Source organism: Pholcus phalangioides, unplaced genomic scaffold (assembly GCF_987345545.1).
Source record: "Pholcus phalangioides strain wild (caught in Gottingen) unplaced genomic scaffold, Ppha-v1.0 ptg000040l_1, whole genome shotgun sequence".
Taxonomy (NCBI): Eukaryota; Metazoa; Arthropoda; class Arachnida; order Araneae; family Pholcidae; genus Pholcus; species Pholcus phalangioides.
Window position 1 is genome coordinate 721,313 of NW_028301626.1, and position 14,250 is coordinate 735,562.

General features: G+C 36.7%; 1 protein-coding gene across 4 annotated transcripts in view; it reads left to right on the forward strand.

The window, feature by feature from the left end:
• LOC149065239 (apoptosis-resistant E3 ubiquitin protein ligase 1) overlaps positions 1-14,250 on the forward strand; it is a 93,597-nt gene that overhangs the window by 11,157 nt on the left and 68,190 nt on the right. For all 4 annotated transcript variants that reach the window (XM_089254227.1, XM_089254226.1, XM_089254224.1 and 1 more), the window contains exons 4-7: positions 4,526-4,737; positions 4,978-5,198; positions 13,328-13,568; positions 13,711-13,880. In XM_089254227.1, coding sequence (XP_089110353.1) covers positions 4,526-4,737; positions 4,978-5,198; positions 13,328-13,568; positions 13,711-13,880 — 844 coding nt within the window. The remainder of the gene's footprint in view (positions 1-4,525; positions 4,738-4,977; positions 5,199-13,327; positions 13,569-13,710; positions 13,881-14,250) is intronic.

Genomic DNA, 14,250 nt, shown 5'->3' on the forward strand with positions numbered 1-14,250 from the left:
GGAGTAAAAGTGTTCCTTGAGATATGTGAACTACAGTAAATCTTATCATGAAGGTTAAGCGCTAAAAGTGCTTCTTCAGGCCGTTCACACGCCCAGCTTAGAGAGAATATTTGACTCAATACTTATTTTCTAATCGCTATGATGATATTGCGCCGGCATTTGTCAAGCTCTGACATGGACATACATTCAATGGCTTCTCTGACAGTGTCACGTTTTAATTCAGTGACTAATTTTATAGAATTAGATTACTGTAGGTTCTCGTAAAATGACTGAGGTGGGTCGAAAACAATCATCCTAAGGCAGTGTTTCTAAAAGTCTGCGTCGCTACGAGTTGAAGATATTGATTTGTGTGCTTGTTTATGATTTGAGGAGATTCTTTTATAAAAAATATGTAAAACAGCAGATGAATCATGAATTGGGCAAGAGACCGCGGGGGGGGGGAGGGGGAGTGTGAGATCCGCTATTCTAAGTAATCAAAAATGTATTTCTTTATTATTGTTTTTTTTGTTTAGCTGGGATCAAACGCGCTCCCCTCGCCCTCCAATTATAATATTCTATATTCTGTGTACTCCCCTCTCCTCATGTTTGCGCTCATTACGGTACTTGAGCTCAGAAGCGGCTCAAGGTTACCTGCTGCCCGCCCGGGTGCAATGCCTCGTGTGCTACCCCGACCTGGGGGAGAAGCTGACAGAGCTACTTCACCAAACAAAAGTTCTGGCCACATCGCTGTATTGCAATTTACTACCATTAATGAGATGGATTGGAAATGAAGGTGCTATCTATCGGTGGTCTCCTAAAGTTCGTTTGGGAAAATATCTATATCCTCCCTCAGGTTTGAACCTGGGACCGTGACGGCAACTTCATGGTGGTAGACGAGCATCTTACCACCACGCCACTCGGGCGTAAGCTGACAGGGCTGGGGACCTGCGATAAATCTGCTTTTTTTTTGTACAAAGCCACATGCTACTGTTTACCGAACAAAATGTCCGTGACTATAAGTTCCTCTCTAAAAAAAAGCTGTCCCGCATTTTGGTCCAGGATTATTTTACTGTTCTTAATTACGTCAGATCGCTATTACTTATTGATAAGCCATCATAACCATGGTCCCTCACAACCTATAGCAAAGCCCCTGGGCTGGAACCTTTGGTGGCCTCTCTCTATAGCAGTGTTTCTCCACCGCCGGGCTGCAGCCCCGTACCGGGCCCTGTTATCAGTCAAGCCGGGTCCAGAGTGATTCGCTGTTTCATTTCTCCTCATTTATTCTCCATCCATTAGGCGTGTGTATGACTGGCATTCCACTCAAAAAAAATCAATGGGACCGCGGGCTTCCAAACGTTAAGAACCACTGTTCTATAGTGAATTTATAGCTTGAAAAAAAATGACGAGAATCGTCCCAGGCTGGAGCCCTGTAGCCCCGCCCATTCTACGGGGACCGTGATCATTGCTTACACTTGTCCCGTAAAGAAAAATCACAGAAAAATTACTAGGTGGAGCACGAAAATACACTTATCCCGTTGTGACCGAGTACATTCTGGTATTACGGTCCCAGGCCCTGTCTGTTCCCTTGAGTTTTCTCAATATCTTCGTCGTCAGAGTATTATGTAAAAGCGTTTATGTCGAGCTTTAACTATTGGAAATTTTTAAAAATGTTTGTATCTAACCAAAGCCTAAGCTGCCGCCCCTTAACAACCTGCTTACCGGGTGCACCGCACTCCTTGCACCCTCACTTAAGCCGCCCCGCTTGAGCAATTGTTCAGATACCGAGAAAAAAAAGACCGTGGAGATAGATATTTAACCCTTTCTGCAGTTTTATAAGTTTCACTAATCCGCATTATAACTGGCGCAATTAAAAGAACCAAACCCGTATTTAGGTTTTTCTGTTCATGGAGATCTATGATGTTCAGCTCATGGTGGCCTTTACATCATAGACAACAATCTTGTATGATGTAATTGTTCTCAAAATCACATTATTTTCAATTAGTCTCATCTGTGTCAATTGAATCATTTCATCGAGTGTGTCTGTAAGTGCTGATCTTCTATTTATGGGTCGTTAACCACTGGAGTAATGATGTCTCTTGTTACGCTGTTTCCAATACGAACTGTTATAATGCGTTGGAGGGATAAGATCTTAGTTATATAACGTGGGTGTGTGTTTTACTAGCTCTGAGCAATCGATCGAAAGAGCAAAGTGCCTTATCACTAGTAAACGGCATTATTCTATCCCCCCCTCCCTCTCAGCCAGCATACTACTATAGTGCAGTTTGATTTGTTTGAAGGTGGTGGGAAAGGACCCTTAGAAACGGCGTTTTTCCGTCTTAATGAAAACAGCAACGGGCGCTCTCTGCGCCTACGTCCCCATCTGGCTCCCTCTCTCAATCCAGATGGTCGTGGAATTTTCGCAGCAACCAGCTATATTATGCCAGAAAACGCCAGTCGGTTGCTGGCGTTTTTTTTTGTTTGTTTGGTTTTTTCCCCACCTTCTTCCCCCCCCCCCCTATTTTTCGTTGCTTTTCTCGTTGTAGTAGCCAAGTGAGCGCTGCGCTTCGTGTGCAATTTTGGCGCTTTAATTGATTGGGATTTCCTGGGTTTTAAACGCAAATGTGAGAATGAGCTGTTGGCTTCTAAGTCATTGGTGGGATATCGAAAGAAGAGGTCCCGCAAAGCTGGGGGAAAGCTTAAAGACTAGAAGAAATTACATTTCTCTCGCGATCATAAGTGAGTAAATATGTTTTCTTTACGTTTCGGGTCCGAATAATTATAAGAATTTTTACCCAGACGTAACTTCTATTTTTGTAATACAGTTTGTTCAGAGTTTGTGATGATGTTCCTTTTTTTCCCCGATTCTGATGAATATTGGTCTCCAAGAGACGAGTATGAAAGATCCATGAGATCAGTGAACTTTTTTGAAATTGATAGCGTAGTAACGAACGAATGTTTATAATTTGACTACTTCAAATATTCTGAACGGAAGTACTGTGTGTCTACAAACATCGTTTCCCATGTTCTGAGCGGTGTACAACCGCGGAAATTCATCAGAGGAAACGTGTTAATGTGTAGAATTTTCGAAGACCTTTCAAAGACCGAAAATCTCGACAAGCTTCTGATGCGGAATCGCCGTTTTCGTAAAAGTGTTTCTCTAGCAAAGCGCTGTTGAAACTCAAAGTCATATTTACTGGTCAAGACATTAAAATTGGCACTGCCGTGCAATTTGAGAAAGAGATCACGTGGTTCCAAAAACATAAGCATGTGCGCTACCTTTTGCGGTATTAAAGAATAGCCCTCTGGTGGTGAACGTCCGAACTTTATTTTTGTCGATTTCTTCCCTAACATCAAGGTGTTCCTAAAGTTTCATATCTTTCCAAGAACGCCGGTGACGATAAAAAAAGGGGGGGGGGGAAGCAGTTAGTTTTCTGCGTTCCCGCCTATTTCAGGCATTTGGTCAACAAATGCATGGCAATATGTTGAAATGATTGAGAATTTATTTTCAAGGCCGCAACTAGATGCTTAGTCAACCGGGGCAAGCACGCATTTTGTCGTCCCCAATTGTAATGTTTAAAAAAGAAGTTAAATTTGCACCTCTGTCTTTCTCCTCTCTGGTCTGGCGCCCGGGGCATCAGCCCGCCTGCTCCCCCCCCCCCCCCCACAGTTACGGTACTGTTTATCTTTTCTAAAATCACGTCTTTCAGCTTTTTTATATTTTCTAATTGATCGTTGTATTAATTGATTAACAGTTGTACTCGGAACAGGAAACTTTCATTAGAGACCCTGTATTTTGCATTCGTTAACATGAGATTATTTCAAATTTAATGGGGTTATAGGTGTTATGTAAAAACAGAAAAAACAAACATGTTTCTGATATTTATATAACAAGTAATTAGTATCAAATGAACTATTATTAGTTCACATCTGCTGATATAAAATACAGAGGAAAAAATTTCTTTTTGTTATACCAAGGGGCATTGATACCCTTTTCAAAATAAACAGTCTAAAAAAATAAGATTGTGAATACCAACCTATATAGAATCAGGATCACAAGCTCATCATGATTAATAGATTACATTTATAGCGCAATTATTTATTCCTTTTGGTAATCCTAGATGGATAAAAGTAAGAGCTCATGCCTAATAATTAGCATACACCAAGCAGACAAGGAGGCCTGTTATTTTGGAGGGGGGGGGGGGGTCGAGGGGCCGTATTCTCCCCGGCTTTAAAAAATACACTAGAAATAGTGTATATATATATATATATACATTGAGTGCAAGTTTCGCATTTCCTAATTATATTAGAAAATTTCAATATTTTTACAGTTATTTTATGTAACCATAATTTTTTTAGTGCCGAGATTATGAGGTGGAAGTTAATCAGTAACTATTTAAAAATATATAACAGCTTAGCTTATGGAAGTTGGCCTCATATCTATATGATCTGAAGTATTTCACGTGTCTTTTAAATCCAAGCAATTCCTTATCTATAATAAATAATAAATTGATGCAAAGGTGATGACTGGTTTTTCCCCCATGGTTAGTTTTATAGGTCTTGGAATCACCAAATTAGATGACATTCGGAAGATCAAGAAAGTATCAGAAGTTCCTCTCAAGGGATTCATCAGCGATGACCAATATGATATCTTAGCATCTGCATTGACAACTCTACCTCAAAGTGATGATGAGTACAAGCAGTTAGCTTCAGTACTTTGGCAAGAAATCTTAGCTGAAGAAGCCAGATCATGGGCTACAGGTTGCATTGAATTTTTTTTTAATTTCAATTTTTTTTTTTTGAAAAGTTGTAAATTGACAAGAAGATTGATTGACATAAATTAAATGATCGCCCATTTTCATTCCATCTGTAATCATGCAATGTTGCAGAATACTGAAGTAGAATTTTTAATTTTAGAATTTTTTCAAATAAAATTTTTCTTTATTCTCACGTATTTGTGTGTGATGTAGCTGAAAAAAAATATATATTTTCTCTGCCTAGGCATTCCGGTGGGCATGGTGTTGCTATCTCTGGTTGCTGCTTTGTTTCTGGGTATGTACTCAAGCATGTATCAAACATCAAGAAGAGGAGTATTTGGTGCATCAAAACTAAGTTTTCTGTCCCTTCTGACTGGAAAGTCTCTTTCACCAAAGAGTACAGAAGTTGAGTTTCAGTGGAAAGACCCTCATCCTGTTGGAAGTACAATGTGTTTCGTGATCAAGGTATAAGCTAAAAATTCTCATTTTTGCTGTGCATATATTTCTTTTGTGTGACAGAATAGGAATAATCTAAAACCGCATCTGGACACATTTACCCGAATCTAACTAACATCTCTCAGAGTTTGAAGCACTCCTTATTTCCACAGAAACACAAAAATATTTTTTTTTCCCTTAGCCCTTCAAGCGGCACAGCAAAAATCAGCAAACGTCCTTCACAATGCTATATCTTTTTTAATGAAGCGAGCTTTCTTCTGATTTCCAGCAAGTGCAGACTAATGGGTAGAGAAAAAGTGTTCCATTGAGAAATCAACTTTAAAAAAATATCAGGGCTTGCCAATGCTAAAGCAAGGAGCTTTTAAGAAGGCAAGATGTCTCATCAATGTCACTTAAATTGTTAAATACATTGTTGAGGGTATGATGTCAATCCACAATTTCTGAACATTTTTGGTAGTCTGTGAAACCTTGATGGATTGTGAAATTGGATACATCTCATCCACTATCATGCGCCCTGCTATTTTATTGAATTAATAAAAACCATTTTAATATTTCCCATTGTATCATGGTTAGAAATATAATGCAGGGATAAGCCATACCTAGGACTATGTTGTGCACTTTAGAAATGAAAAACATCTTTCCTCCACTATCATCAACATTAAACAAATTAAATTTTTTTCGTGTTTCTCATTGATGATGTGTTAATATTATCATTTATTTTCTAACAGACATCCAGATAAAAGTTTGGATTTTGGAGGAAAAATCATGTGTTCCATTTTGAATAAGCAGGGTATATACAGGGGGTGGACAAAATAATATGAACACCTGTGAAATGAGACAAAGTCCTTTATTAATAGGCTGTTGGCCCTCCTTTTGCATTAATTACAGCTTGTATCCATCGTGGGATGGACAAATACAAGTCATGCACCACAGTCACTGGGATACGTAGTCACTCCTCCTGCAAAAAGGTCACTAATTCAGAACATGTCTTTGGAAGTGAAAACCTACTGTGCAGTTTGGCCTCCAAAATACCGCACAAAGGTTCAATTATATTAAGAACAGGGAACTGAGTGGGCGACACGAGGTGTTACAGCTCATCATCGTGTTCATCAAGCCAGTCTCCGACAATTCCAGCAGTGTGAATGGGCAAATTACATCTTGGAACACAGATCGAGAATCAGGGAACTAATATTGCACCATTGAATGAAGATGGTCTGCTGCCAGAATATTGATGTAAACCCCAATGCTTTAACCCGCCCATCCAGGACAACAAGTGGGCCGATACCATGGTGAGACATGACGCCCCACAGCATCACTGATCCCTCCCATGCTTAACAGTAGAAAGGGGACAGTCAACATCATAAGCTTGTGCTGGCGTTCTCCAAATGTAAACATGTCCGTTAATCTGGAATAATGTGAACGACGATTCGTCTGACCAAATGACATTCTACCATTGTTGTGTCCAATTCTTATGTTCGTCACACCATGTTTGTCATTTCAAGGGATTGCATGGTGTCACCAATGATTTTGGAATAGTCGCTCTACCTTGTATGTTTGCTGCATGCAGTTCACGGCGGATAGTTTTTGTCGATACACCTTCCTGTAGATGTGTGTTCATCTCAGATGTTATCTGGGATGCTGTTATCTTGTGCTTTCTGGTCAAACAATCTGCTTCAAAACTCTTGTGGGTCTATCAGCCACCTTCAACTTACGGCCACTGTTATGCTTGGAAGATGATGTCTTTCCCTGTTTGCTATAGGCTGTCATTATCATCGACACAGTACTTCTCCCGACACAAACAAGGGTGGGCATTTTCATTAGTGTGGCCCCGGCAATATGGGTTCCAACAATCATGCCTCTTTCGAAATCTCTGAGGTCAGCCATAACGAAATTTTAACGCCCACTATACATTGCATCCGAATGCTATCACTGCAACGACTAGCCTGATGTGTGCACATTATCGCCCACTAAGTGGAACTCTTCCACACTAGAGGGCAAGCGTATATGACAGGTTCCCTCAAGTGTTGTTTTTTGCACAGGTGTTCACATTGTTTTGTCCAACCCATGTATTTTTGTCTCTATTCCTTATAAAGTTTTATAGGGGTAACAATATTTTGAAATTATCATTCAAAAAAGAACTCTCTCTCTCTCCCCCTGTCTTTGATTCCAGTTGTCATGTCTTCCCATTGAAACTATAAATTTGAGTGGCACTACTTCAGATACCAAATCTGCTGGTTTTACATTTTGGATTGCCTTAGTATCAAGAATTATTATTTATTCTATTCCAATTTAACATGAAAAGGAATGCCTATAGAATATTCCAGAAAATGAAATTTTGATAGTTTATTATAATTAAATTTAACCTCATTCTAAACAAAATCACTAATTTCTTTTGCTTATTATATGATAATATTTTATCTTTTGTTTGATATGTCATTTAATGTAAGACACGTGAATAAGTCATGTTTTTTAGTTTGAATTTTATTAATTTCATCTTTTAACAATGTGAAAGTTATTTACCCCATAGCAGTTCAATTATTTTCAAAACAATCTCACAAAACATTTAAATTCAATTTTTTTTTACTGAAGTCCAAGGAAAAATGTAGTTTCATACAAAATACACAAAAAATCCTTTGAAACGATACCCCCCCCCCCCATAACAGTACTCACCTACATAGGGCGTATACATAGCTAACACCTTGTGCTGCAAAATTACTGGCAAACCATTGATTCTAGAGACATATTTTCAGTTAGACAAAGTATCTAGATAACATGTGGACCTCAGATATGTCTGTCATTCATGTTGCAAGGGGGTTGTACAGTTACTGAAATATAAAAATTAACTTTTTATGTGAATCAGAAACCTAATTAGAAAGTTGTTATATTGTGTCTCTTGAGGCCAACAAAAAAAAATCCATGTTTATAAATGCAATATTCGCTAAAATATTTGAATTTAAAATAAAAAAAAAATAGCATAAATTAATGAAAATGTTTTTTCCCAACTTTTCTCTGCTTTTGAATTCAAATATCTCGGCGGATATTGCACTTAGTAAGTGGTGTTTTGTTGTTTTTTGTCTCAAAAGAGACAGGGAAACAACTTTCTAATTGGGTTTTTCAGCACAGGATGTCCATATAAAAAGTTAATTTTTTTACTTTAATAACTATACAACTCCTTGCAATATAAATTACTTATCTGAAGTCCACACGTTATTTTTATACTTTTTCTAATTGGAAGTATGCCTCTAGTATCAGCAGTTCACCAATAATTTGGGATGCAAGGTGTTAGCTATACACCCTGTATAATAATTTTGCTTTTTTAATTACACCCTGTTAATTTTAATTTAGATGATTATGTTCATGATAAACCCTATCAGTATTTTCCATGGGGGAATACACAATTCATATTTTTGAAATAAAATTTAATTTGATTAAAAATAACTAAATATAAAAATAATAATTATAAAGTAATTATCAACTGTATTTTCTCATTTTTCTACACCAGTCTTGTGAAGAAGACATTCTAATTATTAGGGCTTGATTTTTATGGCATGTCTTATTTTTTTGTAACAAGTCATATTACAGACTTTTTCGAGCTATTCGTCATATTTTAAGTCTTTTTGAGCAATTGGGAATATTTTAGGAACTTTCTAGCAATCGGTCAATTTTTTGGTAATTTTTGCCAAAAATTTTAATTGCTTGGCATGTTTTTCGGAGACATAGAATATTTATAATGGGTTTTTCTGTCTATTCTCTGTCTTTCTATTTTTTTTTGGTAAAAAAAAAAAAGCTTGCTTCTCAGTGGCCAATAAAAAAATTGGCCACTGAGTTATTATTACATAGTTGTACATTCTTTTATGCAATTGTTCTTTCTCTGAGGATGACCCCTGTGCTATATGTTTCTGAAGGAGAACCCTGAAAGTCATGCCAAGTGTGTGCGAAAGGTCTTGTTCATTTGGGCATACAAAAAGCATTTTCGAGCTCAATACTCTTTCATCATACCTGCAGTCTGTACTGTAACTAGGATTCTCGTCGAAACGAACAAACTTGATTTTGTTGCTGACTCCATCACAAACTCCATAGCTCTATAACAGTGATTTTTGCCTTATATTTTGAAGAGAAAATCATTTTTCAAATTTCATCCCTAATATTTGCTGCCCTCTCAAGATTGTCGATTGGAGCAATTATCCCCCCCCCACCATCCCCCCTGTCTAGCTCTGGCTCTGTCTATAACAAAGTCCTCACAAAGTTGAGTGTTCAAAGAGTAAAAAGTCAAGGAATTTCTTCCAAGAGAACATTTTCATCACCGATGGTACTTCAGTGAAAATCCTGTATAATAATATTACTCTTTTATCCCGATGTGCTTCTCATAGAGCAAATAAATTACGATAAGTGTTTTACTGTACAGTACTTTATTTTGTAAAATATGTTAAAAGTTCCAATGTTGTTGCACATAAAAGAGGTTTTTATGTGCAACAACATTGCGATTCAGCTAAAGAAAGTCAGTGAAAAAACCAGTCTGCTTTATGATAAGGTTTCCTTCAAATATTGTTCAATTTAGAAATTTTTCCAAATTTTTAAAAGATTTTTTATCAAAATAAAGATTTCTTCAAATTTTACTTTGAAGAAACAAAATGGCAGCAGTTTTTGAACATTTCAAAACCATCTCATATAATTCAGTGAAACTCTAAAACCTACTACAAGAATAGTAATTGCATATTGTTAGCATTTCATTTGAATTTTGTGTGAGATAGTTTCCATTAACATCATTGGAAACTTCTTAGTCAGAGGTGAATCGATGCATTTGATATTTATTTTTTGATTTAATACAATAAGAAGCAATAACTGGAGAAGAGAAGACTACACACACACAGAGAGAGGGGGGAGGAGTTATAAGGTCATATTTCTCTCCATGTTTTTTAGGTCTTAATGCAGGGTTAGCACGGTATTTACCAGTGATGGTTTTTACCACCTTGGTGAAAACATGTTTCTCCTCCAGTTTTTACCACCTTCTGAGAAAAAGTTTTTAAAAGTAATTCACAGATATTTTTTTTTTCTCTGAAAAATTCATAATTTTGATACAGTGTTGTGCTAATACAGAACACTAAAATTATTATATTCTTACTAGCATGTATATTAAATTATAATATGCTTATTCAATCATATTGTTAGACATTTTCTTGCCATAAAGCAGGGCTTGACCTTAGGTGGTGGGTCGCCATAGCAACTAGAAAATCTGTATTGGCACCTAAAATTTTCTTTATGTAATTGTTCAATTGAATTCTATGGACGACACAAAATTTTCTGATTTAATAACATTGTGTCTTTTAGCAAAAAAAAGGATATTTGTAAGAGTAAAAAAAACAGTATTTAGTACCATTTCTCTTGAGCAAACAATTATGCTCGACTTCTAAGAAATTTGGCTAGTGCATAAATTTTTTTTTTGATTTGTCAAGCGGTGCCATAAATATAGTCATAATATATAATAGCTGTAAATATATTAGGACCAGAGAGTAATTTTTACTCTCTGGTCCTCATTCATAATGTTAATATACTCCATTTACAATCATAACTCCTTTATAACAATATGTTTCTTTAGTCGTTTTGAGTATCCTTATTACAGCCTGCAAGTTCAGGCGAAATGCCTTTTTTTTTTGCCTACTTTCAAACTTTTTTGTAAAAATGCCTTTTTTGAAATTTTCCTGCCATAAATGCCTATTTTAACATATTTTTAAGTTTATTAGTGAATTTCAGAGGCTATAATCTTTAAAACTTGGATATTTTCAGCATTGAGAAGGGAAAAATTGCTCTTTTTAAAATTTTCCCTCTCTATCCTAATTACCATCAGAAAGTTGTCATCATCCCTTTACAACTTCCAGCCCCATTTAAATGTGAATAAGTGCTCTGAGAGATCAGTGTTGGCATGCATTAACTTTGCTTTGACCGGATGGTGCTAGGGGTCATTCAAGTATTATATCAGCATCGATTGGGGAAGGGGGTTTGACTGAAGGTTTGAAGGGTGCTGACTTCTGATGACAAAGGGGTAGGTTTTGATGATGCTTATGTCATTATCCCTTTATGAAAATATGAAATATTCTTAATGGCATCTTACTCAGTGCGCCAAAAACAAGAAAAACCTTTTGATATATTGTGGGCACCTGAACTAACATTCTCCCTATTGATAAGTCCCGTACCGAGCCACTTTGGTGATCTCTAAATGTTTCGCGGATTCGAGTGATCTGGAAATGGGCTGCGGGTAACTTGAGTGATGTAGAACCACACTGGGTGCTGCTTAAGTGCTCTAAAACTGTGCCATATGTCACTTAAGGGATCTCTAAATGTGTCACGGATCGCTTAAGTGTTCTGGAACTGTGTCACGGGTCACTTAAGTGATCTGTGAATGTGCCATGGACCTACTTCAGTGATCTGAAAATGTTCCACAGGCCACTTAAATGTTCTGAAATTGTGCCACAGGTCACTTAACAGATCTGTAAATGTGCCGCTTAGTTCATTTTCACAAAATTAGTTTTGGGGGGGCAAGCCACATCAGATAACCCCCAGGGTCAAATTTGGTCCGCAAGCCAAGGGTTTATCATATATGGCTTAAAGGGTAGGTGGAACAATGAATTTATTAAAAAGAAATTTTGAGCTCTTCAAATGGCACTGAAATTAGCAGAAATTTATTACAATAACACATATTAAGGTATTTTCTTCCGAAATTTTAATTAAAAATTAATTTTTTATCGGTGTGCACGAGCCCCCCTTCCGTTCTTCCCCTCACGTACGTCTCTGATCCCACCAATATGAGTTAGGAGGCAGGGGGCAAAGCTGATGACAATTTTTCCTGACAAGGGGGTTAGAGGTCTGCTGCCGGGGGGGGGGGGAATTTTTTAAATAAAAATTTGATAACATAATGCTTGAACGGCCCTCCTTAGACATGAATGATTTTGTTTCAGATGAATGCAGCCCATGTTAGAAAAGCAAAAGAAAACTACAAATTTTTGTTTCCCCACATGCTTCACATAACACGCCTCACTCAGGCATTGGACTGCATTGTATATGTATGTACCAATGACTGTCCCAAGAGGTCATCAGTTGACGCCATGGCTCACACAAGTGGGAAGGAGCAGGCAGGACTCTGGGACCCATGTTGTTCTGATTTTGGTTTTTTACACCATAAATGCACTGCAAACAACCATGGCTATTTATTTTAAATTCATATTTGGTATTCGATCAAATTGACCAAGTTGCCCTTGCAGGGGATCCCCCATATGTGGTAATATAAAAGGATTTTTTTTTTTACTACAATATAACAAGGTAGCTATGTTTCCAACTATAGAAATGATAATTATTGAAAATACTTCAACAAATAAACAAGAATTATTCCATAACTCGAAGGAGCATCACAGATCATTTTCTCTATGGGCTCCACATTTGGTAACATTGGTGGCCCTGTAATTAACCTAATCCTGAGGGTCTACTAGCATTTTATTTTTGGCTTGAAATCAGTATTACTTTGATAATAATGCAGTTATTATAAAACAATAATTAGAGCAGTGGGGGGGGGGGTTAAATGTGACCAACTTTTCAGCTAGTTTTTGGGCCCTTAATACCTTGATTTAAGTCCCCCCCCCCCATAAATTATAAATGCCTTTTTAGGTGAAGTAAGTCACAAATATTGGTCACGTTCCAACAGTTCTGTTTCTACAATTCTTATTTCCTCTAATTAAGGCTTAAGTTTATTTGAATTTTTTATGATAATTATTAATCATTAGTTAATAGAGAAACAGCTACTCTGGATATTAATTATCAATTAATAGATGCTAATTATATATGGTAAAACTGTAAAAAAATTTACCATGGTATTTACCGGTAAATACCTAGTTTTTTACCATTATTTTTACCAGTAAAAAACTCAACCGTGTCTTAATGCTAATTAATTAATCATATTTCTAAGAATTTATGTCATAAAAATCCTAGCTGTACTTATTATGATATATGTTAAACCTGCAGTCGAGTATTTGATAATATTTTTTTTTATTGATTTTCATTGAACTCTGTATAATTTTCTACAGAGCTTGTAAAAAATATGTTAAAGTATTTTTTTTGTGAGACAAACTAATCATAACATGACTTATCAGTTTTTTCAGAGAAACGGCTATCCATACCCTATATGCGACGGTGATAATTTGATTGTTGAAATCACTCAAGTAAATAGTGGGAAAGTTGCTTCCAGTGTGGAGCTCGGTGGTATAGACTCCTCAGATGTAAACAAGGCCAAAGTACAGTTTTTAGTTCGTCGTTCTGGAGAATATCATATCTCTATTCTTATAAATATGGTTCATATTAAAGGTAGCCCATTCAGCAAAACCTTTGTTTCAGGTAAGTTCATATGAATTTGATGGATTCTCAAATTTTTGTGCATGCAAGGAAGGGTGGGTGGGGTGTTTCTTTTTTTGACAAAACAGTGAAATGAATATATCCTTTTATTTTAATTTTTGATATTATATTTTCACTTTATCAGGCTATCCTGATCCCCAAAAGACCGGATTCATACACCATTGCTCTACTGTGATTTGTAGTGAAAAATTGCCTTCACAACTTTTTTTGGAACCTCGTGATAAATACGGAAATCTGTGTGATATTCAAAATGGCTTTGATAATACTGACAAGTACAGTGTATATATAAATGATGTAAGTACAAGTATTTTAATATAACAAAATTTGCAATTTGAATATCTTTACCTAAGTTTATGTTGTGCGATAATTATAAAAACAAGTACAGTCAATGCTGATTATTAGAATCACAGATAATGTTATCATTCTGGTATTGTTCTGACTTCTGCAAGGAATGGAACAGACATATATCATGTTGTTCTTGTTAGGAACCATTGAGTCGATTCCGACTCCTGGGGAATGTAGATCATGGCTCTCCAAGCTAGTCTGTCATTCACATCATGCCTCAGTTTGTGACAGCTTCATTCCGGTGCTTTGCAACACCTCCTCTATCCATCTGGTGCTCGGTCTGCCTCTTCCTCTCTTTCCTTCCATTCTTCCAAGCATT